The sequence below is a fragment of the Drosophila innubila genome (assembly GCF_004354385.1).
Source record: "Drosophila innubila isolate TH190305 chromosome 2L unlocalized genomic scaffold, UK_Dinn_1.0 4_B_2L, whole genome shotgun sequence".
NCBI lineage: Eukaryota > Metazoa > Arthropoda > Insecta > Diptera > Drosophilidae > Drosophila > Drosophila innubila.
Genome location: NW_022995372.1, coordinates 12,008,848 through 12,023,230, shown reverse-complemented (window position 1 = coordinate 12,023,230; position 14,383 = coordinate 12,008,848). Strand labels below are relative to the sequence as shown.

Genomic DNA, 14,383 nt, shown 5'->3' with positions numbered 1-14,383 from the left:
AATATGTACAGTATTGGGTAAATTGTCCAAATTGGTAATTTAAAATTTTTCTACCTTTTTTTTAAACTTCTTAATTTTTAAGCTATAATTCTTACAGAATTTTAGCTGGAATTTTCTGCATTTTTAAATATTTTTCTCAGAATTAAATTTGTAACTTCTCTCACCTTGGGATGAATAGCTTCAAACCTTCATTTTATGTATTTTCGAATTTTAAATTGTCTTAAAATGATTAATTTATTGCAAGTTATGGCATTTTGAAATTTGCAATACCTAAATTTAAATTTATCGTTACAGTTAGCGACATGGCGCCAATTTTTTGGAGGTGGCCACCCGGCCGAAAGGCCGATCAGGCAATAAGTCATTTCTACGTTTTGTCGAAAGTTTCGATGCTTTTTCTGTATTTTTAACTTGGCGCCAAACCAAGTTATATTACCATTTTATTAAAGGTTAACTGTTTTGTGCTAGCATTTTTAATCAAAAAGTTGAAAAAAAAACAATAAGTAACCAATTTGTTGACGGAAGTAAATGTTTTAATGAGCGTGATAGAAAAATGTGATTTAACTTGTGTATTGCTATTTTTAGCAACGCCACAAAAAACTCTCCCAGACACAATTCTCCCTCTCTCTGTCTCTCTCTCTCCCTCTCTGATATTTGTTCTCTGTATACAGAAATCAAATCTAAAATGCATTTGATTAGAATCTTATCTCGCATTTGGTCAGCGTCATGTTGAAAGCGCGTCTGGAACACGACGCAGTCTACGGCCGTTGTCTGGCCACATCGGAGGCAGTGCAGCGAGGTGACATTGTTGTGGAGGAATTTCCCTTTGCCTACGGTCCCAAACGAGATAGCGGCATTGTGTGTCTGGACTGTTATCGATATCTGCAATTTGGTGAGGATGGCGATGGGGATGGCGATCGCTGCGAGATCTGTGACTGGCCGCTGTGCGGAAACTGTGCCGACGACGGCCATCAGGGTGATCATCGAGGAGAATGTGAGGTTTTTGCAACGGCACGTGTCACATTTGCCGGCAACGTCAGCGAGGATGGCGTCTGTCCGCAATTGGATTGCATAACACCATTGAGGTTAGTTTGTGGATACACCCAAGGGGATGAGGGACTTGCCTTGAAACATTTGGTACATTTGTACATTGTAATGGTACATTACATCACTTATTTCAAAAATGGTAAATGGCGACGTATCATAAATAAGTGAATTTAACGGTTCCTTGCTATTATTCAGTATCCAATATATTTTACTTTAATTATGTTTTGAAAATTGTGGCTTCATTTATTTTTTCGATTCTATAATATGAAATTCTTTAAATATAATAAAGTATTATAAGATATAACAAATATTAGAAATATGACAAAGTGAAGGCAGTGAATTAATAAATATTATAGTGACACAGAAAATTCTTCCAATCAAGTTTCAATTCAAAATCACAATGTCAGAAGAAAATTGTACTGCTTGAGGCAGTTTCTGGCCTTCTACAAAAAAAAAAAGGCTTCTCTATAAATTAACTCAACTACAACAACTCTCTGTACATAAATAAATGTATTTTTTATATGTTAAATTAGTCAGACTTCGGCTTTATCATCATTTGAGAAAATTTCAACGGTCGCTTTTTCCAACTTCTCCATTCAATGCTATCGACATCAGAGTCCTCATATACGTAAACTCCATTAAGATTACTAAAAATGTACCGAAAAATTAATTTTTAAAAAACCTATAGTATTTGCTATTTACCATTTGAAGCAATTTTAAACCACCATCCAGAATTAAACGATTTAGCGCAATTGCTTTATCATCATACTTATCTGGTGTTGAAATTTTTTATTTGTATGATATTTCATTGAATCATAAGCATTTCTAGAATATTCGCAAAGTTTTTTCAGTGCATAGAAGCTTCTCAAGTCCATTAAAAACTCTCCTCCTTATACTCTGACCAAGTTCGATTAAAGTTGACACTGCCATCCATTATCTGCTGTATGACAGTCCATCCGGAACCTGTTGAGTTTGGGTACTTCCAATGGCTTCCAGTTCGGTCAATTTATCGAAGCAACTAGAATTCTGTTTTTGCGTTCTGATGTTATCTTCAAGTTTTTTGATTGTCCCCGATAATTGAGAATCTGTTTCCTTGACTTTTGATTGCCATTCATTTATTTTTTTATTTCCTTGACCTTGACTTTAGATTGCAGGAATTTTATTTGATTTTCCAATTTATCAATAAGTTTTCTTGCTTTTGATTATGGATTATACACAAGGAACTCAATTCGATTTGCAAATCCTTCTGATTGATTAAAGAATTTAAGTTTGATATTATTGCTGCTTGTTCCTTAACATTAGATTTAACAGAATCTGCAAATTTTGAAAGTGGTTCCACAACTTGACAGCAATAACTTCCGCATTGAGCATCGTTTTCCTTTGAGCCTACTGTGCACTGAATATATTAATTAAATAAAATCAAACTCAAAATTAGATTAATTCACTGACCGAGTAATGCCAATATATATATTTTACCGATTTGCTTTTGTCAGTCCCTGAGACCTAGGTGCTAATCAAGTATATTTATTTACTTTATCGGCTTGAAGATGCTTTCTTCTCTATGTTACAAACATTTCAACGAATACAATATCCCTTATACTTATTGTTATAATAACGGGTAAAAAATTGGCCTTAGTATGTGTATAACAATATGGTACTTTTAATTTGAAAATGGTACATTATTCTCTTAAAAATGATACGAATAAAATATTTTTATAAATACCACATACATCTCAAAAACGTTGACACCTTGCAAATAGCGGAATTGAACGTGTGCCAACAACGTGACGTCTAGGGGAGCTGCTCCAATTTCACTGAAATTCGCCAAAATTCTGCAAAAATGATGACAGACTGGGAGCGCTTCAGTCAGCGCGATGACAGCGATGCTATCGGAGCATTTGCAATTCAATCGCACGGCAGTTGAATGGAGTCGCCTCTATGGACGCTATTTGATTGCCAGTGAGGCAGTGTCGCGTGGTGAACTTTTAATACAGGAACTGCCCTTTGCCATTGGTCCCAAGTGCAATGGGCGTCTTCTGTGCCTCGCCTGCTATGAGCCAAATATCCAGGAACGTTGCCCCAACTGTGGCTGGCCCTTGTGCGTCACTTGCAACGAGGATGCAGGGAATATGCATAGACAGCTAGAGTGCTGCATTCTGCAGTCTGCCAAAGCACGTTTCTACGAGTTGTCCTCAGGCAGTTTCTACTGTCCTCAGCTGGACTGCATCATGCCTCTGAGGTGCATAAAAATAGATACAAAACTCATGACGAATTTTGTTGATTTTTGACTTATATGTCTCTATATATATCTTAAATAATGTGTGCGTGCAACACAACATATGTTAACAAAGAGATAAATTTCAATTGACGACTTTTAACATAAAAGTGTTAACGGGCTTACATTCCTTCAATCTCAGTTGAGTTCTGCATTATTTAAAAATCAAATAAGCAATTGTTAATGTGATGACTGTAAGATTTTGTTAAGTAAATCACAAATTTTGTCAAATTAAACTTTTAGAAAATTTATATATTGTGCAACTAATTATTCAATGAGCCACTTACTTTTTTTTTTAATATCAAAATTTTCTTATCTTATACGATCTTCATATATATGCTGTGATTCATGTTAATCGTAAGAGCTGATCATAATGTTAATTTTTTTTAATATTTATAATTTTTTGCTTTTCAGATTAATTCATTAAGAGTTGTTAAAACTTTATCGGAATTAATCTTTTTTAAGATTTTTAGAAATACCGTAGATTTTTATTTCTAATCTTATTCGATCATCAGCTGTGTCTTACAACTTAATCAGCTTAAATTTTTTTTGATATGATTTATAGCCTTTTTCCTTTTTATTCCATTCAATTTTTGTATCTTTCTTAGCTTACAAGATTTTTAAAGCGTTCAAAAGCTGAGCATAATTTCTATTATCAAAATGTAACTCTAATGTTTTCTTTTTTTATCTCCTCCCCAGAGTGCTTTTAGCCAAGGAGTCGCAGCCGGAGCGCTGGCTCAACGAGGTGGCCCCGATGGAGCATCACGAGCAGGCGCGTCGGGAGAACGCAGATGTCTGGCATGCGGATCGGGTGAACATAGCTCAATATCTGCGTGGTCCCTGCAAGCTGGGTGATCGATTCAGCGAGGAGCTCATCATGCAGGTGGTGGGCGTGCTGGAGGTGAACGCTTTTGAGGCACGCACCAGACAGGGATATCCAATACGTTGTCTGTATCCCTACACGGGCATCCTGGCGCACAATTGTGTGCCCAATACGGCGAGGAGCATTCATCCCAGCGAGGGCTACAAGTGAGCCAGAGTTTAAGCAGTCAAAAAGTGGATAATCTTACGCTAATCTCTTCTAGAATCCGCTTGCGTGCAATGGTAGATTTGGAGGCGGATCAACAGCTGCAACACAGCTACACTTACACCTTGGATGGCACCACTCAGCGGCAGACACATCTGCGAGAGGGCAAATACTTTGATTGCAGCTGCGAGCGTTGTCTGGATGCCAGCGAACTGGAGACGCACTTCTCCAGCTTGAAGTGTGGTCAGTGCACGGAGGGTTGGCTGATGGCCAAGCAGCCAACGGGTAAGAGAAGCCAGTCACATCCCAGGAAACAGACTTATGTTGCCTCTTTCAGTTGTGGACAGCAGCTGGAACTGTTGTTCCTGTGGTAACAGCATGAGCAGCGGAGAAGTGCGTCAAATTGTCAGCGCACTCCAAGCGGAAGTAAATGCTGCTCAATCTCTGGAAATGGGCTCAAAGCGGCTGGAGGAAGCGGAGCGTCTGCTGCGCAAATATAAATCTCTGTTGCATCCATCACATTATATTTGCACTGGGTTGAGGCAGTTGCTCATCGAGATGTATGGACGTGTGAAGGGCTATGAGATGGTACAGCTCACAGATCATTTGCTGGAGCGCAAGGCGGAACTCTGCAGAGAAGTTCTACGGATTCTGAACGTATTTGAGCCGGGTTTAAGTCGAACGCGTGCCATGAATCTCTACGAGCTCCATGTGCCTCTTGTGCTGCTGGCAAAAAGTGGCTTCATAGCCAGCCGGCTCAATGGCGGCGAGCTACGAGGGCGTCTCGTGGAGGCCATTGATCTGCTCAAGGAGTGTGTGGAGATACTGCAAAACGAGGATCACAGCTCGCAGGAGGGGATTCTATGTGGTGTGGCCAAACAGGCGCTGCAACAGCTTACAGTTAGCGTCGAGGGATTGGGAAACGATCTGGATTAATGTATGAGTATGAGAATAATGCATAACCAATCAATTTGTACTTAATCATATGTGTATCGTTAGCTTTATTGAAAACTATACATATATCTATGTTGTTGAGGATACGACTTAGTGGCTTCTTGAGACCATCGAGAGAGTTGCCTGTTCAATAGAAACAATTCGCTTAAATCTCAATTTGGATTCTCGGTTTTACATAATTGCATATTAAGGCTTTTGTTTGTGACACTGCTGGAATGACACACAATTTGGATACTTAGAAAAAGAGTTGACATTGCTTTTGTAGATTTATCTCATTTTTGTTATTGTAAATTGAGTTCTTATAAATACATAAATTAATAGATTGTTTTGCAAGTGTGATTTCAGCATGAATCCAATTGCAATTCATATTTTGTTAAACTTGACTTGTAAAATTAAGCAAATAAACAAACAGAAAAATTACAATATTTAAAACAATTGTTTACAATCAAACTATATACGACTTATTATTAATACGAGCTATTACTGCACACATTTTATTGCCTGGCTTTAAATGTTTACGTTTGTTTTGATTTTGTTTTTTTTTTTTGGTATATGAATTCCTTTGCTTTTAAATGCATGAATGGTATTTTTTTTTATGTTTGTTGTAATTTATTTTACACACAGTTATATATTTCTATATATATATATATATATAGCTAAGAATCTGGTCTACGTATGTATATGAAAAAAATACAGTGTCTTTTCTAAAAAAATATCAAGTATCTGTTTGGAGTATGCTTTCGGCTCGCAACGTGCAATAGTTAATTATTAACTTAAGAGTTATTTAATGATTGCAATTCTTGCATATAATACATATAAACAAAACATTTAGATTGAAGATGAGGATTTGGGGTAGCTGGGTGGGTTGATTCTCTAATTTGTTTCATATGAATCAAAGTTATAAGTAATTAAAAACTAAAAGTAAAGTGGCTGTGTTGGAGCTGACACACGCACTTCCGCCGCATATCGAATATAATCACAAATAGATACAGACAAGCAAATTGATGATGAATTTATCACACACGCACACACACGCTATCTAAACATCGTGACTGAGCAGGGGCGTGTCGTGGTAGCGGGAGGCGTGATTGAGGCTGGCGCAGGGCAGAAGCCAAAGCGCCGGATGGCCACGTCCAAAGACATCTGCGAGCAGTTGATATTTACGTCGATTCGGTCGATAAGCACCCTTCTGCTGTATCGCCTCCACGGCCGTTTCATCGTACAGTATGGCATGCAGTTGATCCACCATTATGGCCGTAACAAACAGTCCAAAGAGCGCCGACTCCAGCAGCAATATAACCGAGTGTATCCTGAGTATAAAAGTAAGAAATTAATTAACGAAAATGATTAATGCTTTGTAAGAATTAAACAAATAAAAATATGTAGGGTAAAATTTAAAGATACAAAATTCTGGTGAAAAAAAGGAATTTCCTTATTACATTCTTAGTATTGTTAGTCGAAATCAATCTTATCGGGACTCTAATAAAGTATTCAAACTTTGGACTCACATGCGTAGCTGCGATTCAATGACATTCTGACTGCATTCCGTGCACGGCGATATCCATGAACCGAGTATCAGCGCGACGGAATATAGGGACAGGATGCCCACATAGACAAGAAACTGTAGGAAATACTTTTGATTGCGCTCGCCAACGCAGTTGTTGATCCATGGACAATGATGATCCATCCGGCGTATGCAACGCTTGCAGATGCGACAATGATGAGCACGTGGTGGCCGGTATGTTTCACAGCGGGTGCACACTGTCCACTCACTGCCGTGGCCATTGCCCGGATTGTGTTTGGCGCCATTGTTGGTCGTGTGCAGGTCGGAGAAGTCCAGACGGTTGGCGGGGAGCGGCACAGTGCCTGGATCGGAGAAAACAGCCTTCAAATGGGACATGCCAAGCAGGAAGATAACAGTGTTAAACAGTACGACGTGAAACGGTGCCCAAATGCTGGTAACAATTAATTTATATTAGTATGACAAACAGTTTCGGATTAAACGCCTCTCCTCACCTCACTGGCATCGTCGTCAGTATAATCCAACGCATGACCACATAATCCGCATAGATAACAGCCCCATAGGTGACAATCAGGCAAGCAATGCCACAGGGATCGCGAATAAAAACCATGACAATATTGGTTTTCTATTTTTATTTTATGGTTTTTTCGTTTTGTGTGTGTGCCCGTAATTGAATTACAAATCGAAGCTGTCTCTGCCTCTGCTTCTGCCCCTTTCCATCTAGAGAGCCAACACTGCAGCTCTGCTGCTGGCAGCAACGTTTAGCACTCGACACTTGATCCTTTCTATTTGGAAATATCTATGTGAGTACAAATTTTATCTAATCTTTCATTTTATGCGTTTGAAAGTATCATTCATTTATTTGTTGCTATTTCTCGATTAGAAATTTTTCACCCTGAATTTTTTGTGGTGGCCAAACACTATGCGATTGATCGATAGACTGAATTGATTGGCTTCCCACACACGACACAGCTTGCAGATGTCAGATTAGCAATCATACTTCCTTCAAATATATGTATGTTTAAAAATACTTACTATAATGGCGAGTACAAAATATATTTAAGTATAAAAAGCACGCAAGAATTTAACTGTAATGTACAAGTGGTTATTGCAATATTTCACTCATACACAATACAACCATTTTTCGTTTGAATGAAGTCGATTCGTGTGTGAACTGCATAATTGCAGCGACTGTCAGTCCAACGAATGTGGTGGTCGGCTGATTACAATTGAACTGACATGTCATCGATATATACTTCACATCGATATCTTCATTAGTCATTTTTTACACAAAAGCAAATGGAAAAACGGTGCAAGTGCTTATTCAGCAATTTTACTGCATTATTTCGTTTAAATTAATGCAAATTACAAAAATTTCAAGTCGCAATCAAGCAACAGCAGTGGGCTAGCGGCTGCACAATTAGGGAAACAACAAATTCGTTCGAGAATTTGTGTGTTTGTTGTTCTGACGTACAAAAATCGATTGCGTTGTAGGAGGAAAACACGACACAAAAGTGCAAGTGCAAATCACAACACACAAAATTTTAGCGAAGAACGTAAACGAAAACGACGTAATTGGTCTTGGACAGAATTACAACAATTACACAAATAATTAACAGGCAGCTGAGTGCTCGTGCGGTCAAAGAAATGGGCATATTTGGACAATCGTCGCCATTCGACGCAGATGTGGGTAAGTTTTTCCTTCTGTCCTCTTCTTCCTTTCTGTCTCTTGCGCTCTTTCTGTCGCCCAGGAACAAAAATAATTCACACTTGTTATTAGTTGCTCTCTGTTTATCTAATCTTCTTAGCGTACAACAACCCCCTTCTTACCCACAATAAGACAAGAACAAACAGCAGACACAAAGCCCCAAAGAACACAAAGAAAATGAAAATGAAATCAAATTAAATCAAATTCAAGTCACATGCGTTTCTCTGTCGAGGGATGCTGCGCAGCTGCTGCGTCTGTTCATTGAACTTCTTTTAAAGTTTCGTTTGCTGTCGCTGACCTTGAGTTCAACACCGCCCTTTCCCACTTCCACTTCACCAAACAACCCAGGACGCGTAATTAGAAACTCTGTTCATCATAATTATATTAAGATCTCTCTCTCTCTCTCTCTCTCTCTCTTGTTGTTTCATTAACTGGACCACAATATTTGATCTTAAAATGTATATTTAATTTAGAATTATTACACTTTGTCTTCAACTTAAAACGCGTATCTATTTTAATTAAATGGCACGAGGTTCAAAGTGCAACCTTAAATCAAAGCTTGTTCACAAACTGGGTTCAGTTGAAATCTCTGTGTATTGTTTCTATTTATATCTCAAAATTTTCATGCTGTTCTTAAGTCTATAAACTATTTAAAATCTCATGGGTAAATGCTGTCTATTTACATTTTTTAATGCAATTTGCGTGATTTTCTATTGATTTTCTTTTAATTCTTTACATTTCTTATCGCTTTTCATAGCGCGTTCTATTTATGAGTCAGCCAAGTTTATTTTTGCATTTAATTTAATTCCATGCCAGTGATAAGCAAATAAAGCAACAATATCCATAAACAAGTCGTTGCTCTGTTTGTCGTTTTTTCTGATTAGTTTATATGTTTGGCAATCCACAGAAAAGGCCACCAGCGAGACGAACACGAATGACAATTGGTCCTTTATACTGGATGTCTGTGACAAGGTGACAACGAATCCGCGTTTGGCCAAAGATTGCCTCAAGGCTGTGATGCGACGCATGGGACATGCGGATCCCCATGTTGTTATGCAGGCCATCACTCTTCTGGATGCATGTGCCAACAATTGTGGAAAACCGTTCCATCTGGAAGTGGCATCCCGTGATTTTGAAACCGAGTTCCGACGCCTCTTGGGCAAAGCGCAGCCCAAGGTCTCATTGGTAAGTCCAAGCAATGTCTGTTGATTAGGAATATCAAGTTTAACATTTGTTATATTTTATCAGAAAATGCGTCAAGTTCTCAAGAATTGGGCTGAGAATGATTTCAAAAATGATCCGGAACTGAATCTGATACCCACGCTGTATACCAAGTTACGCAGTGATGGCTACGACTTTAGTAATTTGAACGATAAAGGCAATGGAAAATCTGCAGCTGCCAAAGCGGCAGCAATTAGTTTGGCCAAGGATCCAAATGTGGTCAGCAGCCAGCAGGAGGAGGATGATATTGCCAAGGCAATTGAACTGTCGCTAAAGGAGAACAAGAGCAGTCCCAAGCAGCAATCAAGTGGCGCCACAGCTGCAACCACAACCAGCAGTGCCTATCCCTCGCTATATCCCTCTTTTGGCGGCGGCAGCTCCATCACCACCCCAAGCAATGCAAATGGGAATGGAAATGAAAATGGAAATGGTAATGGCAACAATGCCACTTCTTCAGCTCGTACCGTACGCGCCTTGTATGACTTTGAGGCGGCCGAGGAAAATGAGTTGACTTTCTTTGCTGGCGAGATAATCCATGTGCAGGATGACAGCGATGCCAATTGGTGGAAGGGCTACAATGATCGTGGTGAGGGCTTGTTTCCCTCCAACTTCGTCACTGCCGATTTGTCTGTAGATCCCGAACGCTTGGACATCAATCAACAACATAAGAACAACGCCCAGAAACAGGCAGCAGCCGAGGAGGAGGCGTTATTGTTGCAACAAAAGACTGAAGCTGCTGCCGCACAGCCCGTAGAAATTGATGAGGCCAAAATCGATCGACTCTTGCACTTGCTGCACGAGGCCAATCCCGAAGATCCCTCGCAGGATAGCGAAGAAATGTTGCTATTGGAACAACAGGTTCATCAAATGGGTCCATTAATTGATGCTGAGCTGGAACGTGTCGATCGCAAGCATGCACAGCTCACCCAGCTCTCCACGGATCTTGTGGAGTCCATCAATCTTTACCATAGACTCATGCGTGATGATCGTGCAGCTGCTGCACAATTTGGCGGCTCTGGCTTTATGCCCGGCGGTTTTCCCGGTGCTGCACTGTATGGTGCACCCGGGTATCCCAGTGCTGGTGGCTTTCCTGTCCAAGCCTATCCAGGCATTAACTCGATGCCCTATGCGCCGCCTCAGTCGACCAATGCGCCACCGCCCACAACGGCAACAGCATCAACGGCGGGTTATCCCGGACAAGTGCCCATGCCTTATCAGAATGGACATGCGCCGCAGTTGAACAGTAAGTGCAAATTTTATTACAGTACAACCTTGTTAATTCCGACTACCCGAATATTTGTACACCCCAATATTTTCTGTTATATACATAAATGTTGAATGCGTAGTTTCCTGCATTAAACATGGCAGCAGTTAAAGAAATACATATCTAGAAGAAAAGTAGTGATTTTTTGAAAATAATTTATATGAACTTGTTTGGAAGCAGTAAAAAAAAAATACTTAAGTTCCTATCTGAAACAATAGGGAACTAATATGAAATAGATATTTTGTGATTTTAAGGTTGGATTTTTACTTTCAAGCTTTCAATAATATTAATTTATCATATTTCAATTATCAATCTAAAAATTTATTTTCTTGTAGCATTGCCGCCTCATCTGACCCAATCGCCGGCTGTTGCCGTATCCGCGCCATCACACCCCAGTCATCCCCAGCCCATCTATAATGCCCAGCCCACAGCAGTCAATTCTCAGCAGCAACCACCGACAAACTATCATATGTCACTGCCTACGGAGCAGCAGCTGCAGCAGCAGCAACTCCAACAGCAGCAGCAGTTGCCACCCACTCTTCCACCGCAATTTGCCGCCGTGCCACCTGTAGCCACACAAATCCAACAACAGCCGCCGCAACACGCCTACATGTCGCCGCAGCATCAACAACAAATTCCACAGCAACATCAACAACAACAACAACCACTACAGCAGCACCAACAGCAACAGGCACCACTGCCCCAGGCTTATTTGCCGGCAGGTGTCACAGCGCAGCCGCCACAGTTTTATGCACCAAATGGAGCTCCTCCTCCAGTTACACAGAGTTATATGCCGCCACAGCAACAACAACAGCAACAACAGCCGCAACAACAACCACCACACAATCACAACGATCAAATTAGTCAGCTGCATCAGCAAATGGCAGCCATGTCGATGGCGCATCATGGAGGCATGCCACAGGCTGCAACAGCTTCATCTGGATATCACATGCAAAACGATGCCGTCAAGAATAACATTCCTATTTATCAGCAGCAGCGGTAAAACCGCATAATCTTTAATTTACTCCCAAAATGTATTCACATAGAATCGATATGATCCTTAATGAAATTTGGTTTTAATTTTGAATATTTATTCTTTTGTTGAGTTTTGTTTGTAATCGTGGCATTGCAGTTTTTTTAATCATTTGCCAAACTACTTATTCACATTAAATTTGAGAATTTATGTTATTTTTCTTTCTGTCAAATTTCTGTTAATATAATAACTCTTTTAATAATTGGGCAAATATTTGAATAAGCGTCAAGAACTAAGTTTTTAAAATAAGTGCAAAGCGAAAAAAAGGAAGTAAAATGTTTTAGTTCTATTTATACTATATATATTATATAAAACCATATAAATATTCTATAAATTATGTATGACTCAATATTGAGCGAGAAGGAGAAGGAGAGGAAAACATACACAGAGAAAGAGAATGTCGTAGCATGAAAAATAAATTCCCTATCACTATTATGTATTATGTTTATTGTACTATTATAATTATATGATGATAAAATTAACAAGCAAAACGAATCACATTCATTATGCAAACCTTACGCAAAACATTAAAAGTTGATCAGATTCCAATGCTGATTAATAAAAACAATAATAAACTATAGTATCTTTTTGTGCCCTCTTAGCGCGCGCGCAGCTTTATATAACGTTTAATATAATATTCCTTGTCTATCTTGTCATGAGTAAACGCAGTTGGAGTAGCTCTCTTCGGTGTTAAGATTTCATTGATGTGAGATGGTTTGCATTCAACCAACAATTCACTTCCGCATAGAGATCTATGTATTTGCGACGGTTACAATCTGCGGGCATTTTGGTGTTTGGCATGCCAGACTTATATGGACTCTGTCGACCAGTTGGCAATTTAAATTTGTTGCACACGTTTATCGCAGCTCAGAAAAGTAAGTTGTTCTTTGCAAATGAACTTAAAGTTTTGTAATTTTTAAGGATTTTAAAAGAAAAACATATTGTAATAACGATTTGGCTACAAAAGTTTCTGTTAATTTCAAGAAAATAGATAAATTTTTGTTTATATTTCACCATTTTCAATCCGATCAATTAAATTTTTTCCTATAATTTTTTTCGTCTGTTTAATAATTCTTTGAATTGGCTGAATTTCAGTACAATAGTAATAAAGAAATAGTTTATTTAAATTTATAAAGCGAAAACCTATACCTTTAGCTTATTTAGTAAAAGTTATTCATATGATAAGAATCTCAATATCTTTTTTATAATTAAGAAAAAATTCAGCTCAAAATTTCAAAGCTTCATTTAACAATAAAATGTAAAAAATTTTAAATAGTTAGTATATAACATTTTTTGATATAATATATTTCTTATCAGAAGGTTTAATCTCAATATAACAACACCAACAACAGGGAAATAATTTATTAAATTTGCAAAACTATTCCACCTTTATCTTTTGCTAATTTCTCTTTTATAAGTAAATTTAAACCATTAGTAACGAATGTTATTCCCATAAAGTGTCTCATATTCGATTCTGAAGTTCCCTTGACATCTGAAATCTGAAAATGCATTTCTATTTTTCGTAGCAATATTTGTCATATGCTAATGTGACATCCAAAAGTATGCAGCATTTTTTTTTTTTTTGCAAATTCTTGTGCTTTGAAGAAGGAAAATAACCTGTCGAAATATTGGTATGTCTAGTTAGTCTGACTGTCTTTTTGTCCACATGTAAATAGAAAATGTCAATAAAACAGGAAAATATTTGTTAAGCTTTGCAGATTTTGTAAAAGTTTTCGAGCAAGAATAAGAAACAGAAACAGAGGCGAATCGTGGGCAGATTTTATGGAACACTTGCATAGAGATTTCATAATTTAATTGATTTTTTTGGCCTTGGCACACACACATATAAAGTTAGACACCCCCACACACCTCCCTATTCAGCCGTTAGTTGGGTGCACTGTTTGTTGAGCTGCAGTTTCCGTTGTCGTCAACTTTAATGTTGTTGCCATTTCGATTTGATTATATTCAACCCGCCGGTTATTTGCATTTGACGTGCTGCGCTTCGTTGCATACTCGGCATTGTCGGAATCATCGCATTAATCACAAACAAAGGGCGCAACTGGCTCAAGGACAGGGCCACATTGCTCATACGCCACCGCACCGTATTGCTCCTTTTTAGTATCTTTTTTTTTTTTTGATATTTGTTGACTTTTTTAAAATATGTTTGCTTTTGTTACATTTTCTTCGCATTCTGTTTTTCTTTTCTTTTCATTTTTTTTTTGACACTTGCGAGCCGCTCTTCGGCCCATTTGCAATAAAATCAAATGATGCGGGAATCGTAAAGCTGCGCGTCGCGTTTTCTATCGTCGTAAAAGTATACGCGGCATGGCGTATA

The 14,383-nt window shown here is 38.5% G+C and overlaps 3 protein-coding genes across 3 annotated transcripts; 2 read left to right on the top strand and 1 right to left on the bottom strand.

Annotated features, from left to right (window-relative positions):
• Positions 1-351: 351 nt before the first annotated feature.
• Positions 352-5,619, top strand: LOC117780671 (SET domain-containing protein SmydA-8). Its single transcript, XM_034617297.1, has 4 exons — positions 352-1,082; positions 4,019-4,348; positions 4,405-4,631; positions 4,684-5,619. Exons 1-4 carry the CDS (start codon positions 724-726, stop codon positions 5,280-5,282), a joined length of 1,515 nt encoding a protein of 504 aa, XP_034473188.1. The 5' UTR covers positions 352-723; the 3' UTR covers positions 5,283-5,619.
• Positions 5,331-7,796, bottom strand: LOC117780672 (palmitoyltransferase ZDHHC3). Its single transcript, XM_034617298.1, has 3 exons — positions 7,317-7,796; positions 6,809-7,255; positions 5,331-6,610 (listed from the first exon to the last, which is right to left on the bottom strand). The coding sequence occupies exons 1-3, from the start codon at positions 7,430-7,432 to the stop codon at positions 6,340-6,342; spliced, it is 834 nt and encodes a 277-aa protein (XP_034473189.1). The 5' UTR covers positions 7,433-7,796; the 3' UTR covers positions 5,331-6,339.
• Positions 7,797-8,029: 233 nt separating this feature from the next.
• LOC117781055 (signal transducing adapter molecule 1) lies at positions 8,030-12,631 on the top strand. Its single transcript, XM_034617775.1, has 4 exons — positions 8,030-8,512; positions 9,438-9,715; positions 9,779-10,994; positions 11,351-12,631. The coding sequence occupies exons 1-4, from the start codon at positions 8,470-8,472 to the stop codon at positions 12,016-12,018; spliced, it is 2,205 nt and encodes a 734-aa protein (XP_034473666.1). The 5' UTR covers positions 8,030-8,469; the 3' UTR covers positions 12,019-12,631.
• The last annotated feature ends 1,752 nt before the right edge of the window (positions 12,632-14,383 follow it).

Excerpts from the sequence above, each read along its gene's own strand:
- LOC117780671 (XM_034617297.1), top strand. The coding sequence starts at position 724 with ATGTTGAAAGCGCGTCTGGAACACGACGCAGTCTACGGCCGTTGTCTG. Across the intron at positions 1,083-4,018 it reads GATTGCATAACACCATTGAG|AGTGCTTTTAGCCAAGGAGT; the intron begins GTTAGTTTGTGG and ends TCTCCTCCCCAG. Across the intron at positions 4,349-4,404 it reads CATCCCAGCGAGGGCTACAA|AATCCGCTTGCGTGCAATGG; the intron begins GTGAGCCAGAGT and ends AATCTCTTCTAG.
- LOC117780672 (XM_034617298.1), bottom strand. The coding sequence starts at position 7,432 with ATGGTTTTTATTCGCGATCCCTGTGGCATTGCTTGCCTGATTGTCACC. Across the intron at positions 7,256-7,316 it reads CTGACGACGATGCCAGTGAG|CATTTGGGCACCGTTTCACG; the intron begins GTGAGGAGAGGC and ends AATTGTTACCAG. Across the intron at positions 6,611-6,808 it reads ATTGAATCGCAGCTACGCAT|GATACACTCGGTTATATTGC; the intron begins GTGAGTCCAAAG and ends TTTTATACTCAG.
- LOC117781055 (XM_034617775.1), top strand. The coding sequence starts at position 8,470 with ATGGGCATATTTGGACAATCGTCGCCATTCGACGCAGATGTGG. Across the intron at positions 9,716-9,778 it reads CGCAGCCCAAGGTCTCATTG|AAAATGCGTCAAGTTCTCAA; the intron begins GTAAGTCCAAGC and ends ATATTTTATCAG. Across the intron at positions 10,995-11,350 it reads ACATGCGCCGCAGTTGAACA|CATTGCCGCCTCATCTGACC; the intron begins GTAAGTGCAAAT and ends ATTTTCTTGTAG.